Source organism: Formica exsecta, unplaced genomic scaffold, assembly GCF_003651465.1.
Source record: "Formica exsecta isolate Colony F162 unplaced genomic scaffold, ASM365146v1 scaffold149, whole genome shotgun sequence".
Taxonomy (NCBI): domain Eukaryota; kingdom Metazoa; phylum Arthropoda; class Insecta; order Hymenoptera; family Formicidae; genus Formica; species Formica exsecta.
This window is the reverse complement of record NW_021848818.1, coordinates 926,452-946,017: the sequence shown is the minus strand read 5'-3', so window position 1 is coordinate 946,017 and position 19,566 is coordinate 926,452. Positions and strand designations below refer to the sequence as shown.

Genomic DNA, 19,566 nt, shown 5'->3' with positions numbered 1-19,566 from the left:
TTCATCTAAATAGATCTTTAAGTTGCCACTTGTTTTACTGTGTTCTGATTAGTGGTTCTGATACAGATTTTGCCAGCACTACAAAAATTATTCTTTTATAAATGACATATTGCCAGTTATTAAAACGGGAGGGAGCATACGAAAGCAATATGTCTGATGTTAATCATATATTTTTTTTTTAATTCGATTTTTTGTGTTGTTTTGTTCAATTTTTGATGAGTAATATATAAAATAATGTGTAGTTAAAAAAATAAATGTTGTCTGTTTTTTGAGCTCATTATGCAATCGGCGAAAAATGTTCTAGATCTATATGAACATTGTTTTGATAATAAAAGTTGATATAAAATAAATAAAATATATAAAAATGTGTTTAAAAATTTGAATATATATCGTAAGGCGACACATTTGAATATATTTCGATGCTTTTTTTGTAATACACAAATTTGCATATTCGCAAATTGCTAACAATAAATAAAAGCTGTAGCTTATGGAATGCGATTATTTGTACATACAAACACACACAACAAATGCACGCACACGTAATTATCATCATTTGCAAGTTTATTGCACTTTGCATGTCGTGGTGGCCGCGTTATCTCGACGATAATTTATGATACACTGCTTATCTGAAACTTTAACATTTTCTTCGCGTTAGTGAATCAAGCGAGTCTGGATACGAACGATCGTATTTGTACATGCATGTCCGTTTTTCTTTTCTGCGAAGATCGTGGCATTAAGTGCAAAGATACAATATGTGACTTATAAGTGAGTTGTGAAATTGATTAAGGAATATTGCATTTTGGAAATTTTAGTTTCGTTGAAATTTTAATTTTTGTCAAAAAACATGTGGCTATATGATTTTATTTTGTGTGTGTGTGAGTCTATGACTTTTATAACATTGATATCTTAAATAGGAAAAAAATACACATCAATTTATTATAATATATATATGTTGCTCTTTGCAACTTGTTTTTCATATTGCTTTTTTTCTAATTGTATCATAAAGTCTGTAATCGCATTAATTGCAATATTCATGGAAAAAAACATATTGTATCACATTTAAAGAATCATATATAATCTTTTTGTTATATACATTTTATTTAAAATTTTTATATCAAAACATTACACCTTTATATCCAGAAATATAGCTTTACTTAAAACTCATGCGCAATTTAAATATATAATATAAAGGAAATAGATTATAATGAAGAGTATCTTGTATATGTTGAGATAAAGAAATGACAATGGAAACTAGAAAATAAATTCTAAAAAATCCGTTGATATGATGATGTACATATATAATAAAATAGATACATTATAGATTTTCTTTTTAATGTCATTCTTGCACATACACAATTTACAGTTTAATAAAAAATTTAAAAGAAAGTTAATGCAGAATATAAAAGTTAACATGGTATAATATAAAAAATAATGCTTGTCCAGAATCGATAAATTTGAGATCAGTGTGTAAAATTGCAAATATATAAGGAAAGAATATAAAAGATGCCAGGTACTTTGACATATCCGATCTATGCTGGCGTTGATTCACTCCCTCCTAGAAGACGCGCTTATACCTGGAATGCACAACATCGTTCTGCATCACGTGTAACAGAAGTTAATGCGCAGCTTGGTCGAGTATCGTTATCAGGGCCTTCGGTAAGACATATTAACATGTATGTGAAACTAAAAAAGTTTTAAAATCTTTAAAAAGTTTCTTATGTAGCTCGTAGCGCATAATTTCTTCAGATAATATTTGGCATCAAGATTGTCAAAGTTTTGATACTGTAATCAGTACCAAACGCTTCTGCACTATGAAAAAAAAATCATATTAAAAAAACATAGAAAAAGTTTTGTGCAAATCTTGAAATTGTCTTAAATGACTTTCTACGTACTTGTATAATAGTATGTACTAGTCATAAAATTTTCAAACTGCATCAGAAAGAGAGAGAGAGAGAGAGAGATTGCAAAGAGAAAGAGAGAGAGAAAGAGAGATTGCAAAGTTAAGTTTTATAATTTTATCTCAAGAACGCGTCTACATTATTTCCACTTTAGAATACATTATAAATTCTACAGTGCAAAAACATATGTGTGTATATAATATGTGTGTGATAAAATGTATTTATAGACTTTCATTAAGATTTTTTTCTTATTTTCTAGTGTCGTAATTCTTTGTATTATGATGCGATATGCGAGAACTATTATGCGAAAGCATATGAAAGGTTTCCTAATCCTTAACTAGTAAGCTATGTAGAGTTGGTTTGATATTTAAAATATGTCTTGTCAAATTTGCAGAGGCTTGAAGCAGATGTTATATAAACCAATCGCAAAGATATCTTTCATATGACTATTGCACAATTTTCATTGTTCTAATCACAATCTTCAAAATTAAGTCTTGTCATGATACTAACAAAATAAGATAACAATAACGTAAGATAATGAATTTTTACAAAAATTTTTTATATGTGGCACTAAAATATTGAGTGAAGTCGTATTTATCTCGAAATATTAAACCAAAATATTTTATATATATTTCTACTATTATTAAAATATTTTTAGAACAATTTTTTATATTTTGTATTGGCAAATAAAATATTATTTTTTATTTTAATACGGAATATATTTTTGCATCAGTTGCATATTAAATTACAATTAATTAATATTGGTTTATAATACAAGATGTAATGTATACGAGAACGCAAAGAATTTATTTATGCTTTATCGCATCTTATTTTTTTTCGAATTTTTTGCAAAATTTTCATATTTTACTATTTATCGCTTTGTCAATAAAGAATTTCTCGATTGGAAATGAAAGGGATTATATAGCGGAGGTTTAACACGTAAGATAATAGTAATTTTCACGTGATTTTTTATATTTATTTAATCATGAAATATGTGCAATCGGATAGATTCGCCGCTTTTTGAATATTTAAAAGGAAGAGCTAGCCATCTTTGTACCCGGAAGCGAATATGTCACATCCGTCTCGGTCGCGCAATAGTCGCGGAGAGGGGTTAACACACAAAATACATAGGTTTCTTGATGGCACATAAGAAACTGTGAGGCCTGTTAAATTGTATAAGAAGGAGCGGTCGCGGCGATTAGATACCAACCGCGAGCACACGAAACGTTAATGGCAGAGGAACATGTTTATGGTTACAATCCGACGGTCGGGGTCGATGGCGATTCCGTACGTAACTCTACTTTGACAGTTTGACAAGTACAGGTTGGGTTTTCTGGCTGATAAAGGCGCACCGAGAGTTACTTTTGCAGTTATTTATTTTCCTACGGTATTTCTTGCGAAAAACGGAGTTGTCCTCGCGATGTACATCGTGCATTTTCACCAACGGTGTATATCATGGAGTGACGATGACAACAATCTGTCCATATCATATCGAAAAAGATTATCAATGTCAATTTTATATTACACTCATCTACAATGGAGCAGTATTTTACCTGCGTTCTTTGACACGTGTCCTTTGCACGGTTGAATCAGTTTCATTATCTATTATTTCAATATGTCAATATTTTTTATTTCTATAATGAACAACATTGATTTTTCAAATAAATTTCTACTATAATTGTCTGGAGACATATCTTGTGTAATGTAATAATGCAACATTTCAAGAAGAATCTTGTCTATCATTATGATAATGTCAGCCTGAAAGATATCCTGAAAGATATCTGATAATTTGTAATATATTTGTACAATTAAAGTTTGTAATTTTATAATTTAGTGCTTTGAATAGCTATATATAGAAATATTTTCGGAAAAAAAATTGCAGATGCCAAATATGTTGTAACATATTTTTATTAATATTATAAAAAGTTTCTTGCATATTATTTTTATTATTGTCACATCTTGTTCATAATAAAGCACAGATCTGGTGTATTTGATGATTTTTATTTATATTATAGGGAGACGACACAACAAGCAAGTTGAGATTAAAAGTAATTGCTGGGCATCATTTAGCTAAGAAAGATATTTTTGGTGCAAGTGATCCCTATGTACGCGTTGATTTGAATACGATAAATGGCGATCAGACAGTAGATTCTGCACTTACAAGAACTAAGAAGAAAACATTGAATCCTGTCTGGGAAGAAGAATTTATATTTAGAGTTAGTAAAGTTTATGAAAAGCACAATATATAAATTCCTAAAATATTTTTGTATTATTTTTAATTTATATATACAATATATTATTACAAATAACATAACTTTTTTTTATTAGGTTAAACCAGTAGAACACAAATTGGTCTTACAAGTTTTCGATGAAAATAGATTGACAAGAGATGATTTTCTTGGTATGGTAGAATTAACATTGATTAATTTACCAAAGGAACAAGAAGGACGCGCTATTCCTGCTAGAAATTATGTACTTCGTCCACGTAGGTAAGTATCTTTAATACCTTTTTGCTTCAAGCTACATATATTCTTCAACAATTAATTTAATACATTATACATTTTGATCTAATTTACATTATTTATATTTAATCGCAATTTAAGTTAAAATTACATAAATTCAAAATATGTTATAGCTGGTAATCAGTTAGCACATGTACATAAATAACGCATAAATAAGCACAATAAAGCATAAAACAAATCATATTTTATTAATTACTTGAATTAATTAAAATTTTAATTTGCGATTTAATTTGGATTTATTATATAATTAAAAATATGCAATTTTTATATATATTACATTAATATTATTTCATTGAAATTTGTTTGCTTTGTACTTTTTTATTTGCGAATGCAAAATGAATAACTTATGAGGATATGGCTAGTAATCATTCCAGTCAGCGGTCGCGAGTTAAGGGAACATTGGAACTGTATCATGCATACATTTCCGACTCATCTAGTATTGAAAATGACAATGGAGATGTGTCAGATTCGGGAGGATGGGAATTAGTACAGCCAGAAAATAACACTCCAGTAGAACAAGCTGCAGATGTATGTACCAATCTATCGTTATATTAAATTTGTTGCAGTAAATTATATGCAACATCTAAAAATAATATAATTTTTATGTAAATACACATTTTTTAATGATTTAAAATACTTTTGTATGTATATAGATTACAATGGTTAATAGGCCATTACCACCAGGATGGGAAGAAAGACAGGATGCAAATGGTCGTACATACTATGTTAATCATATAGCGCGTTTTACACAATGGGAACGGCCAGAACCGTATGTAACAGTGTTTATTTGATATCATTTGATTTTTTTGAAATATTATGTCTAAACTTCGAAATATTGCCTTATTTTAAACAGGGATACAACAGCAACGAGTGGAATTGTTGAACAACGTAATTTGGATACAGCGGCTACTGAATTTCAACGACGATTCCACATTAGTGCTGATGATGAAGGAAGACATAGAAATTCGGTAGTAAATCAGGTAAGTTATATTTAAATATATAATACAATATTTTTACATTACGATTCTATATTACAATTCTAAGCTGCTATCTGCATAAACTTTCACGACATATATCTTCAATAAAAGATTAGAAAATAATATACATTAATTTTTTATATACATAGAAAATCATTATTAAATAATAACTATAAAAGAATTGTTCACATTGAATCCATTTAAATAATCATGCTCTCTTCCGAATAAGATCTAGTTAAGACTACACTATATTGCTCCATTATGTTAGGACATTACATATATTATATTTATGTTTTAGAAAATTTTCGAGTTTATTAGATTGCAAATGAATAAACATAAATTATATGTTTTTTTATATATTTCTATATAATTTTACATTTCTTCATACTTTTACTAACTGCGTAGTAGATACTAATTCTCTGCTTTCAAATCTCCATGTTGACAAAAACATTATTCTTTTTTTGTATTGTATTCATATTTCATATAAGATATACATGTGTTCATACGCACACATGCACAAAATATCTTAATATATGTGTATTTAAATAATATAAAATATTTGTCGTCATTTGTAAATGTACTATATTTTATAAAATGCGTGCAAGCATAAGATGATTCTTAAACACGATTCAGTAGTGCATTTGTAAAGGAACCCAAACATTGCTGCTATTTGATAAATTAGATTTTTTACAAAATTATTTTATTTTATTATATATATAAATATTTGGTTATAATGTTGGCAAGAACTCTTAGACTTAACACTCATTTTAATATGCATTCAGATGTATGCAACATTTACTTGTGCATAATGATATTCTTTATTGCATATTTCTCTCGATGTAAGAATATGTTTAGCAAATAATGTAGTAAATAGATATATACTCTCTAATTACACACAAATTAGTAAATACCAATGATTTAGTATTAAATATTAATCATTTTAATTATTAAGAAGCAATTAATTTTCTACTTTTAATATGTTTTTAATATGGTTCAATTTGTTACGCATGTATATATAAAATTTCAAAATTAGTATATTTATATAATTTGTATCAATTAGCATGCAGTATGTAGAAATTTGTGCATGTGTGTGTAAGGATGGTGAAGTTCTACGCGAGGATGACGATGAAGATTCGGAAGCAAGAAATTGTGAGGGTGGGGATCATAGGGGAGGGGGTATTGGGGATACTTCTTCAGACTCTGGACGTTCTGTTGATCAACGTGGCTACCTTAGCGAATCTGAAGAGCAGGTATTAATATATACAAAGTTGTTATGTTCATTTTTTGTTGAATATAACGCTTAGCATATATATATATATATATATATTTACATTTATTTGCTTCTTATAAAGTGTATAATAGCATATGTACGTTTTATTTTATGCATCACTTTGGTCTGACATATTCGATACTGATATAGCTAACAATAAGCTACATAAATTACACAAAAACATGTATTATATATTCTAATTTCTTTTATAATTGCTTTTATATAGTGTTAAGATATATTTAAATATAGAAATATATATCTAAAAAATCTAAAATTTTAAGAAATTCTACAATTTACAATTTAAATATAGCAATAGGTGAAATTTATAATTTTTAAATTTTTCTTTTTTTTTTACATAGTTGATTGAATATGAATATTGTAAAAATAAAATATTAACTGCAAAAGGCTTTTATTTTTCACACAAATATTCTTTTAGTCTGTTCTATGTATTATTGCAATTAAATTACAATTTAATATTTCTAGCATGCTATGTAAAAGTTTTTATAATTTATATATTTTTAAAACTTTTTGTGTAAAAGTTTCTTTTTTTTTTTGTATTTATAAAAGTTGGGACATGAGTTTTTCTCGTCATATATTTATCATAAACTATATACAATAGCAAAAATATGTTTTAGCAATTCAATTCTGCATTTAAAAGTATATTCTTGCGAGATTGTAATATATACACTAGTTTGTTGTATTATAATAAATGCACATATTAATTTTGTTTTATGTATCTATTTTATTGAAATTTGTGTAATATGCAAATATTTTTATCTTATATTTACAGACTGATGATAATGTTGATAGTCCAGCTGGTTCAAGACGTTCATCAGAACAGGTATAATCTCTCTCAATGTCTATTATATACATTTCATTAAGTCATTTACAGTATTATATAATATATATATATATATATATATTCAATTGTTATCTGTTATTCTATTGTAAAAACTTTAGAGTGAAAGTCCCAAACCTATTCTTCCCATGTCCAATGACGAAGGATTGCCACCTGGATGGGGCATGCAAGTAGCACCTAATGGTAGAATATTTTTTATTGATCATAATGAGAGGACAACAACTTGGATTGATCCTAGAACAGGGAGACCAAGTTCTATACCTAATCATATTGCACCGTCGACGGCACCGAGAAGTGATATAGATCAGTTAGGACCGCTTCCAGAAGGTTGGGAGGAAAGAATCCATACTGATGGACGAATTTTCTTCATAGATCATAGTATGTGTTTATATAGTTTTTTTTTTTATAAATCAAAGTTTTGAATTAAGTGATGATAATATCACACTTCGGCATCTATTTATTCTTTTTTTTTTTTTATAGATACAAGGACAACACAATGGGAAGACCCACGTATGTCTAATCCTCAAATTGCTGGCCCAGTACGTGATTACAAATATTTTAAATACGAACCTTTTACCTATAAAATACAATATATGTTTATTTATAGTTGAAATATTGACAAACACTTTTACATTTTTCAGGCTGTACCGTATTCTAGGGATTACAAGCGTAAATATGAATATCTAAAATCACAATTAAGAAAGCCTGTATGTATATAGATGCGTTTATCTTATATAATTTTAATCAAGCATAGATGTGATTATTATATATATAACATTTCTTATTACAGAATAATGTTCCTAATAAGTTTGAGATAAAAGTCGGACGGAACAATATTTTGGAAGATTCATATCGTATTATAAGTTCTGTTAATCGAGTCGATATTCTAAAGACAAAACTGTGGGTAGAATTTGAAGGTGAAATAGGCTTAGATTATGGTGGCCTTGCAAGAGAATGGTTCTTCTTATTGTCTAAGGAAATGTTTAATCCATACTATGGACTTTTTGAATACTCTGCAACGTAAGTATAAAAATACTGCTTTTTTTGCTTGTAATTTATGAATATAAGACAAAAATAACAATATTTTTTTGGTTAATCTTAGAGATAATTATACGCTTCAAATTAATCCCTGTTCTGGTGTATGTAATGAGGAGCATTTGAATTACTTTAAATTTATTGGACGTATAGCAGGGATGGCTGTTTATCATGGCAAGCTTTTGGATGGTAAGAGAAAAGAGTAATAACAATTTGTATTTTGTTTTATTCCAAAAACGGACAGAACTTTCCGGTAGACCTAATACTAAAATACACACACAATATATATAAAAGATATATAATTATATTTCTGCTTTTCTTGTTTTAGCTTTCTTTATTCGACCATTTTACAAGATGATGTTGGGTAAACCAATTGATCTGAAAGACATGGAAAGTGTTGATTCAGAATATTATAATTCTCTTCTATGGATTAAAGAGAATGATCCCAGTGAGTTAGAACTCACTTTCTGTCTGGACGAAGAAAGTTTTGGCCATACTTCTCAAAGAGAATTAAAGCCAGATGGTGCTAATATTCCTTTAACTGATGAAAATAAGGATGAATATATAAGTTTAGTCATACAATGGCGATTTGTATCTCGTGTGCAAGAACAAATGAATGCTTTTTTGGAAGGGTTTAATGCTCTTATACCATCAACATTGGTGAAAATATTTGATGAACATGAACTAGAGCTGTTGATGTGTGGTATACAGCATATTGATGTGAAAGACTGGAAACAAAATACTTTATATAAAGGAGACTATCACGCAAATCACATTGTTGTGCAATGGTTTTGGAGAGTTGTTCTGTCATTTAGTAATGAAATGCGTTCTAGATTGTTACAATTTGTGACTGGCACATCACGTGTGCCGATGAATGGATTCAAAGAACTTTATGGTAGTAATGGACCGCAATTATTTACAATTGAGAGATGGGGTACACCAGAAAATTATCCAAGAGCTCATACTTGGTGAGTCTTTGCTATATTCATGCATTTCATTTAAAGTTGTTTTTAATTAGCTTTAAGTAATGTTACATATATATTTTATCTATTTTATCCATTCTATATTTTAAGAGAGTATCATAAAGTATATTTTCTAATTTTGACTATTATTATCATAGTAATTTCTTACATATAAATTTATCATTACAATAATTATATAGCAAATTATATATACGATTTATATATTGCAATGTATAAATTGTTTCAGTTTTAATCGTATTGACCTTCCTCCATATAAAAGTTATCAACAACTCAGGGATAAGCTAGTTAAAGCTATTGAAGGTTCTCAAGGCTTCGCTGGAGTCGACTAGCACGAAATACCTTTATTCATGATGATATCTGTAATATAATGTATATATTACATATATATCTATATAGGTACACAGAGAAGTATATCTGTCCTATAACATGATTATCTCTATTTAAAAGTTCTTGCACTTTAAGAATTTAGTTGTCCTGTAATTATGAGCGACAACATTAAAACATTGGGAATAATATGTAAAAAATATAAATTGTTTAATTATTCTAAATAAGTTCAATCATTATATGTATAATAACTTCATATAATAACTTCAAGTCTTTCAATATATCGAACTTTAAACAGAAAAGAGATACCCATTATATTTAATAAAAAATATTTGTTTAATTTCTGATATGCAATTGTATAACTAATCTACTTTTACAGATATGCCATATTTTTACTATTTCAACTTTAGGATTTCTTAAGAGAAGTGATTTGGCTGCTATAACAATGTGATATTATGATATTGATTTATTAATTGATTGTTCTCATTTGTTAATAATGCTAAAGCGTTGTTATATGAAATATGATTTTTAGAAAAAATTATATAACACCAAACTATGATAAATTATTCTAAAATGTCATACTAATTGTATGAAAACAATCAATGCTAGTCTGTGACTTGAAGATGAAAGAACAAATGCTCTATATATCTGTACTCATATGCATTCTTTTTTTTTCACTTTTACATGATATTAATATGATATAATGTTGTCGTGCTCAAAAAATTGCACTTAAGATTTTGCACTTGAGAAATTTTGGTAAAAAAAATCGCTTAACTTTTACTTAACTTTTAAAGAATTTAACCTATAGTTTTATATCACATCAAAAATATTTAAAAATATAATTGTTATTTTATAAAGTATACAGCTATCAAACATATATAATATATATTGTGGATGTTGAGATATTACACTTCATAATTTTAATTATATTTTTATGGCACATCAAATACTACTTTTCTTTTTTTCAACTTTAATAGTATGCAAACATTTATATAATACTTATCTAAATTGTTTGTCTTTTGTGAAAATATAGGTAAAACACACACACACACACACGCACACATATATATATATATATATATTGTCCCACCACCTCCGTACAATAACGTATTGTAGGGATAAAACAGAGTCAAAAATTGAAATACAAACATTTTGAAGCTGTATATAAGAAAATAAATTTATATGTTCTTCATATTAACACATAAAACAATGCAGGATTTTAAGCATACTAAACTTATTTGTAAAATAAATATTTTGATAATTATTAGGAAATTAAATGATTAAAATTTAATTTAAGGACTAATTAAATTGATTACAAATTATATCGTTAATCTTCTTCTTGCTTGTTTTTCTAAATTCAATAATGATTTAAAAATATATATTGCAAGTGCTTAAATAGCATAGTTGTACAGTTTATTAAGTGAAGGAACACATACATTAATTATGAAATTGTTTCTTAAAAGTGTAATCATTCGTATATGTTGTCAATATTCTGGTATAACAACACTCAAAATAATTTCGAAAATAATTAAATTTGCTTTTTTTTTTTTAATCGAAAATGAAATTGATGTCAAATACGAATGCCTATCTTGTATCATATAACATTTATTCACAAAAATAATATACATTCTGAAGAACACAGAGTTGATATAACATTCCATCCTATTTGTACAGCTTATTTTATTGTAGACACACATGGATACGTCCCATTAGATAATAAATAACATTGTCATGGTAGAAATTTTGTGGCCTTAAATTCTGGTTATGAAATTTCTTATTTGAATAAGTCTCTCGTTCGTATAATCTTAGATTTTTATGATAATTAAATGCGCTAATTATTCGCTGATAAATTAATATCCTTTTATACTCTTTCATCTTCATATTAGATTCACAAAAACATATATGTATTAGCTTACATTTTTAATATGTTAGTATTTTTCTTAGCTGGGAAATTACAAGCTTAATTCAGTGTAATCTAATATGTTATGAAGTGTGAGTAAAACTTCGAGCTCATTATTGAAGCAACAAACAACTAATGCGTAATCCAATCTTTATAAATTAAAATGAAGATAGGATATAAATGTCATTATGTGCGCGTGCAGTACGATGTTCTCTAAGTCTGCCTTTCAAAGCTGTTTTCTTTCTCTTTATATTAGTTTTCAATCTATTTTTTAAAATATAGAATCTTTCTCGAGTAGATCTTTTGTTCTGGTAATGAGATTAATTTTATTTGTTTAAAAATAATATTATTTAACATATATCATATGAAATTTTCTTATAATTTGCAAACAGTATAGTCAAGCAATATACATAACGTATATAATCAATGGACTTACAGAACATTGTCACGGTATAATGCAAACGATGCGAGAGACTCGAACATTTTTGTAATTAAGTATAAGTATATGCTCTACATAAATTGTAGTTACTTGTATTATATTCTTCTTATATAAAAAGTTATAAATACAAAAAAGCATTAATGATAAGATATCTAATAAATTTAATAGTCGCGTTTAGTATTCTATGTACCGCATAAACCTTTTTACAGAAACCAGCGCGTTAAAGTTGTATCTACCTGTAAAAATTGTGACGATATATCAAAAAAGAAGGTTTAAAAATGTAGGTATTATCACAGATAGACGTTTTGTTTAAAAATGACGGCATTTATGCTTCATCATAAATATTTTTAATCCGTGAAACTTAATGCCTTACAATAATTATATCACGCATTACAACATATCTACTTAATGTTTACATCATTATTTACCGATGTATTGAGCTTACTGCTGCGTCAGATAGCTATTATTTGTCTATAAACACTTAAAGAGCGTGTTTTTATCTATATGTCAATTATCTAGACGTCTACCAACGTCTTATTTAATTTACAAAGACAGAAAGAGACTTAATTGTTTTTAAGCTAGCTCAATGTGGTACACACACGTTTTATTTACTTACGCCTGCATGAACTGAATGAAATGCGTGACTTAATTATGTTGTATCCTATTAATTCGTATGTAAATATAACAAAAAATATATACAAATACGTTGTAATATATATATATGTATAAAAAAACGAGCGCTTCTATATCGCAGTTGCAACGAGGAATACGTAAAAAAATATGCTTATCGTGCTATATCCTTGCGTTACGATTATTAATTATTATACTAACGAAATGGTGGATTTTCAATCATAAATTTTAAACATTAATATTATATTTAATGAAATTAATATTACGAAACAAATTATGTTCTTATATAATATTGTGGAAAACCAGACACTATATATGCAAATAAATTATATTAAAAAGTTGACTATTAGGACGTAATTCCTGATTCTTATCGCATAGATGATACAATAGAACCTATGGATACAAGAGAATTTATTTTAATCTCTATCCGATTTATATTTTAACTTTCTACTTTTTCAATGCAACTTTCGAGTGATTTATCAGTTTCAATATTGATTTGCTTCCTCTTCTGTTCTTTATTTGCTATTTAATAATTATTGTCTGTAATCTTGAAATTATAAACTTATAGAAATCTATTTTTAAGTTTCATAAAGATTCAGTAAATATCTTGTTTAATTTATTTTTGCATATTGTAAATTTTTTAAAGCGTCCAAAGAATAAAGCTATAAAAACGCAAAATACTATCTTTTTGTTTTAAATTATTACTATCAATAAATTTAGTCAACTAGTCAACAAAGCTTTATCGTAAAGTTTATGAATAATTAAAGAGGAAATAGTAGTTTAGTAATATATTTAATTCAGGATATGTGGATTAGCTCTTACTCATACATTAATATTTCATTAGTTCCAACATCATTAATCCACATTTTTTTCTTTTACGTTCTTCAAAATTGACTGTGATCCCATTTGGAGACCGGAATAATCGTTATGTAATAATTAATATAGATTTTAAATAAATTATTATTTCATTACTTTTATATCCGATATACCGCCGAAACAGAGAGAGCGATCCATATTCAAATATGCCGCCAGATGCCAAGTTACCGAGTACGCCGACGCGCTGCGGGATGGCGCTAGTCGCGAGCACATCCGCAGAATCAAAAAAGACAGTTGGGAAGTGTAACATCACACATCGATTCGGCGGCCCGCGTCGAGCCCGAAAAAAAACTTTCCTTCTCCGTGTTTCCTGGATCCTGGCCGTGTCCGGTCGCGACAAAGCCCGGCGTCTAACGTTAACTCGCGCGTACGCGTGTGGTGCGGTGAATCTAAGTGACTCTCTCTCTCTCTCTCTCCCTTGTTCGGCGAACGTATACGCGTTACGCCGATCGAAACGTGACTGTCCCTCGATTCATACGTGGTGGTTCCTGTCACGGCATAGCGGCAGTACCAGTAACAGAAGCAGTAGCGGCAATAGCCCTCTCGTTCAACCCCCGTCACCCGAAGACCGCGTCGCCGACACCGAGGGAGGGAAACTCGGCGCGCTGATAACGGTCGCGGCGGAGGTCACTGCATTGCGGTGAGTACGTCGAACTCTATAATACTCGTACATACTTCGGTTTTTCTCTTGTACGTTTTTATATATATGCGTCATCGCGCGACGACGGCGATTCTATCTCGGCGGAATCTCGTCGCGGGGATGAGATTTTTCGCTCCCTCGCGTCGCGAGCGAACATCACCCGCCGTCCGTCCGGGGTTCATTACCCTTCGGCGACGAGTTATATGCGATGTACATACGCGAACACCGCACTCGGCGGCGGTGGCGGTGAGTGGTGAGTTTCCCATTTCGGTGGTTCTCTCGAATGCGCGGGTGCCTCTGCAGAATTTTCGAATACCCCGCGATAGACGATTAAGGAGTCATCGTTCGGGATGATCGTGAGCTGTCATGGAGAGTTCTTTGCGTACGTTCGCGCAATTCCTCGCGATCGATTGATATTTTGAGTTTCGGAGTTTTGGAGTTGTGGACAATGACACGCACACATTAAAGATCTTGTCGCGTTCTTTAATATAAAAAATACGGCATAATTCTTCTATTACAGCTATGATGTTTATACTCCGTAAGCAATATTAGCGAAGTTATATATTACTTTGTGAACGCATTTTATGCATGCATTAAAAAAAGGGAATAGAGAGAAAACGCGAAGAAGAATTTTATAAATAATAAAGTAATCTTTTTTAATTCAGCTATAATGTATGACATATATATAAATATATAAATATAAATGTATATGTACAGATGTGACTGCAGATATTTTCGTTTTATTTATTATTTCAAAATTTAGTCGCTATTTAATTAAAATGCATATTAAAGTTTGCTTCTCTCTCTTATTTTATTAATAAGATATATTAAGATTTATTCAAAATTATCTCTCTCACCCGTATATAAACTTAATGAAAATTGTTCTATCGTTTATAAAATAATCGGATATCTTTTACGCAAATTAAAATTTTATTGCGTTGTTTGAAATAAACTGTTATAAAATTTTTCATAACAATATAAACAATTTTGTTATTTTATTAAAAAGTATTAATTATATTTTTCACTTATCAGTTATACACTTTTCAGAATTTAGGTCAAATGGCATTCTCTTTATACCTACACTAAGAATTTAAATCATTTTACACCATCGTAATGTTAATCTGAAATTGCAGTTATACTAAATCGTTAGATATTGCTACGATTATTATTATTACAATATTGATTGTATTAACCTGTTAAACCAAATCGTATGACGCATTGTAATGTTATTGAGCAAGATTGTACTGAGATTGTTATCGTTATCAAAACATTATTCATTTAATCAATCTATGTATAAAAAAATATGCATAAAATCCATACAGAAATAATTTTTCAATAGATTAATAATTAACATAATCAATCATTGTCCACAACTAATCGTTTTTATTTTTTACGATATTATGTTAAAACTACATTTAACATTTATTACGTGGCATTTCTCTATTCGACAGTTTTCATTCTTATAAAATAATATCCGAGAGAAATTCTTCAGCGTTATTATATTAATTACATCGAGTGTTGGCATATTTATATTACGTCAATACTATCGTCTGACAAGTATCGTATAGCAATGAATGCCAGATAAAAGTCTGACCTATAGTATTTCCTTCCTGATATCTGTACTACTAATTAATATAATGTAATAATGTGTCACACCTGGTCGATCTATATGTTTCTCATTTTATTTTCGAGTCATTAATCTTGAAATACATAAAAGAAATATCAGAGAAATGCATTAGATTAGAGTGTGTGTAATAGTAACAGTTTTGTTTTGACATTGACTCGTCGCCGGCCAGCCGGCGCGGTAGACGTCTCGCGTCTATTTTTTGTTCAACTCACGCAGTAAACTCGCGTTTATCTCACGTTACGTCTCGGCGTCGCACCGATATCTCTCCGTATTTTTTTTTTTTCTTCCGTTTTCCCGTCGAGAGTATACACATATCAAGACGTAGAGTGACATAGAGTTTTGAATTAATTATTTAAAATTTTTTCTACATTTGTACGAGAGATGTATTAAAGTTCTTCGCACATTCTATTAATAATATGCGTTAAGATTTATTCAATATTATTCAATGGCGGACAATTGCCGTGGACCGTTAAAGCTTGATTGGAGTCTTCGTATTTTTGTACATATGATCATCGTATGTTATTTTTCAAATCATTTATTAAGGCGTGTTATTTTTTTTTATCATCATTCTTTTATGTTTTGCATGCAATTTAATGTTTAAAATAGGTTTTTGGATCATTTGACAATAATCAGTTATTTCGATTTTATTATTGAATTATTTAAATTTGCGGTTGTATGATGCGATATATGATTCGCATCGTGCATCAAATGAAAAATGCAATAAACCAGCCGAAGATTGAATAGAATAGCAAAATTCCAATTTGTTCAATATCCTCTAATATACAATACTTCAATTTTTTCGATATTAAATTAGTAGTACAGTTATATCTTGTAGTTTATATTGTACATCGCAATGACTTCATATCTCGCTACGTCATAGCGATCGCACGTTCTATATACATTTGTCACGATTTTCTCTACATTTTCCATTAGTTAAAAATTTTTAATTATATCCCGATTAGCGCAAGGCAATTAAAATTTGATATTTTATGTCTTCGCGAAACATGCATATCGAGGGTAATAAATATTATTATCACTCTCAATAACATCCTTATAATCAATAACATACCTTGTATAACCTATTTGCTCGAAATCTTCGGTACTTTACGAAAAGGTTTGTATTATCACAATTTCGGGTTTAGTCACAGAGAATCTTCAATGGGTAAAACGTGACATTCACAATGCCACTGAAACGCGCACGCGTGGTTGTGCAAGACGGTCCTTTGATGGCGATAAAATGAGGAGAAAACGTTGCTCGTAAATATCCGATGATGCACATCGCAAAATTATGTCTTCGGACGAATCACATTCCACAATCGGGAAATGCCGATGGTGTCGTTGTGTACGTCACGACAGTCTAATACACCTGCAGCATCCATTCATCCCCTCGCATTCGCATCCTCGAACGCACGTTTCTGTATTTTAATCTAAATTCTTGTTTAGTTCGGCGTCTCTATTTTTTTTTTTCTTTTCTCACTGTGCGACCTTTCTCTCGTCGGTGAATTGCTTTTTCTCTTTGTCATCTCCTTCTTCGGTAGCTATCGTGCATTTAAGTTCCTAGTATCGACACGTGTTATAATTACGAAAATTCCCGAGAAATCAGAAAAAAGACGACACGTTATTTTTCAATCAAAACCTCCAACAATTTATTCATATACGTAGAAACCGGTGCTATTCGCGAGAACTGCATCTGCACAGTTTGACAGGTAAAAATTTGATTTTTCTCGTAAAATGCTTTTAACGTTTTGAAATGTGCCTTAACCACAGAAATACAGCGCAAAAAAGTTTTAGAAAAAAATTATTTGGCGCCTACCGAATGTATGAATGCAAAGCCGTGATTTGATTTCTATGGAATTTTATATCATATTGCCAACTTGACCATTCACAATTTAAAATTTTAATTTTTTTTATGTATATACGTATTTTATCACGCGCTGTTTTCTCTTTTTCTCTCTAGAAAAATTTTTTAAATTTTTTGAAACAAAAATGACAAAATATTAAATTGTTTAATATTGAAAATAAACACATATGAGACATATGTCATATACATATGGTCATTTTTATATCATTATTAGTTTCGCGATGGCTAAGTTTCAACTCTGATCCATTTTGTACATGACAATACGATATACGCTGGTCATAGTAACACGACATTATTAGCGCGAGTGTCTCTGTTTCGTATCGCGATACCACGTTGAATGGGCATTAAGAATGCGACCGCACAACTGAAAGGACCCGAGTGAAACGGGACGAATTAACAGGCAGCCGGAGGACGTAACTGCAATGAAATGGCACGATAAACGCGCTAATACTGTTGACTTTGCGGAAATCGCGGAAACTGGGAAAACTGATAAACAGAGAGGGACGGTCGCGACAAAGCTGAAAGTTATCCTAGATTACAATTTAGGTACACAAAGCATTGACGTCTCTGATCAAATGAGTTATTATGCGGCAACACGCGACGATCACTTGCAAGATAGGGAAACATCTTGCACGTCTAAATTGTGCGAAATATCTCGCTGTTTACGTAATAAAATCGTCGAAGTGATCTCACTTGTTTTCACTAGAAAATTAGTTTACCGCCTCATGTTCATCGGAATTCGATCTCGAAAGTCCATTTCTTATCTATCTAAAAGTTTTTTTTACTTGTTTTCAAGATCTCAAAATGTATTGACGTGTAAGGTTATTAAAAGACTGTCACAGATATTGCGAGCGGTTATAAAAGATATCGAAATAATAATCGATAAGAAAAAGACATAGAAAAAATATCGCGCGACCCATCCTGATGATATATATCGACTTTTTCTGCTTTTAACATTTTTGTTTATTGAATTCTATTTTTATTAATTGATTAAAGAAGTTACGCACACAAAAGATACGCTCCGGTAATTAATAGCGTCCCTTTATGCAATCCATAATTTGCATTATACATAACACAATGGAATTATTATTTACAATTAATGTAAACAAGTAAAATGTTAAAGGAATAATTGTATATGAATTTCGGCATATACAGGGTAGCACGAGATTTGGTCTGCCACAGTCAACGACAAATGAGACCACAGAACTAAATTAGTTACTATTGCATATAGTTCATTAATTGTCGCAAATGTAACTATCATTATTACGATTGTCGTTTAAGCTAGCTTATTCATATAATTTGCGTTAAATATTCGTTAACTTTGCCGAATATTAAAGATTACCTTTTTTTAGCAGATGCAATTTTTTGCAAACTATTTACACGCGAGACATTTTCTATCAGTATATAAAGTTTATATAATATATACGCACGCGTGAATACGCAACAAATACGCACATGGTTTGAGAAACCGTATCTACATTGTAACTGTGCAACCTTCATCAAAATACGCATTAAAATTCATAGCAAATCGTTAATAACAAATCCTTTGAACACATTTTTTCGCGTTATAGAAGAAATTTTATTTATAAGCACAAAATTGCACGTTAGAAATTTCCATCCTAAGATGGAACAGCAATAATCGTGCGACGGCTTAAGGGTATATTCCGAGGGACGAGCACGGTTTTTTTTTTTCCGATTTTTCTCTCGGCCATTGCGACTCTTTCC

General features: G+C 29.7%; 2 protein-coding genes across 7 annotated transcripts in view; both read left to right on the top strand.

The window, feature by feature from the left end:
* Window positions 1–630: 630 nt before the first annotated feature.
* Window positions 631–10,745, top strand: LOC115246409 (E3 ubiquitin-protein ligase Nedd-4). Of its 4 annotated transcripts, XR_003885660.1 has the most exons (17): window positions 631–765; window positions 1,444–1,656; window positions 3,914–4,114; window positions 4,227–4,387; window positions 4,783–4,948; window positions 5,074–5,189; window positions 5,274–5,400; window positions 6,495–6,647; window positions 7,458–7,508; window positions 7,628–7,904; window positions 8,007–8,065; window positions 8,168–8,233; window positions 8,317–8,546; window positions 8,629–8,750; window positions 8,890–9,529; window positions 9,771–9,940; window positions 10,248–10,745. XR_003885660.1 is itself a non-coding variant. In XM_029825222.1 (16 exons), the coding sequence occupies exons 2-16, from the start codon at window positions 1,504–1,506 to the stop codon at window positions 9,871–9,873; spliced, it is 2,625 nt and encodes an 874-aa protein (XP_029681082.1). In that variant the 5' UTR covers window positions 631–765; window positions 1,444–1,503; the 3' UTR covers window positions 9,874–10,213. The 4 variants fall into 4 exon arrangements, 3 of the variants coding, with proteins under 3 accessions (XP_029681082.1, XP_029681084.1, XP_029681083.1); XM_029825222.1 differs by lacking the exon at window positions 10,248–10,745 and having other exon boundaries at window positions 9,771–10,213; XM_029825224.1 differs by lacking the exons at window positions 6,495–6,647; window positions 10,248–10,745 and having other exon boundaries at window positions 641–765; window positions 9,771–10,213.
* A 3,072-nt stretch (window positions 10,746–13,817) lies between these two features.
* Window positions 13,818–19,566, top strand: part of LOC115246346 (semaphorin-1A) — a 233,962-nt gene continuing 228,213 nt past the window's right edge. For 2 of the 3 annotated variants that reach the window (XM_029825093.1, XM_029825091.1), the window contains exon 1: window positions 13,818–14,353. The gene's annotated coding sequence lies outside the window, so the exon portion shown is untranslated. The remainder of the gene's footprint in view (window positions 14,354–19,566) is intronic. The other variant, XM_029825092.1, reaches the window with a different exon arrangement.

Bases quoted from the DNA above. Each gene is read 5' to 3' on its own strand.
- LOC115246409 (XM_029825222.1), top strand. From the start codon at position 1,504: ATGCCAGGTACTTTGACATATCCGATCTATGCTGGCGTTGATTCACTC. The intron at 5,401-6,494 runs GTAAGTTATATT...TGTGTGTGTAAG, and splicing joins GAAATTCGGTAGTAAATCAG to GATGGTGAAGTTCTACGCGA. The intron at 9,530-9,770 runs GTGAGTCTTTGC...AAATTGTTTCAG, and splicing joins TATCCAAGAGCTCATACTTG to TTTTAATCGTATTGACCTTC.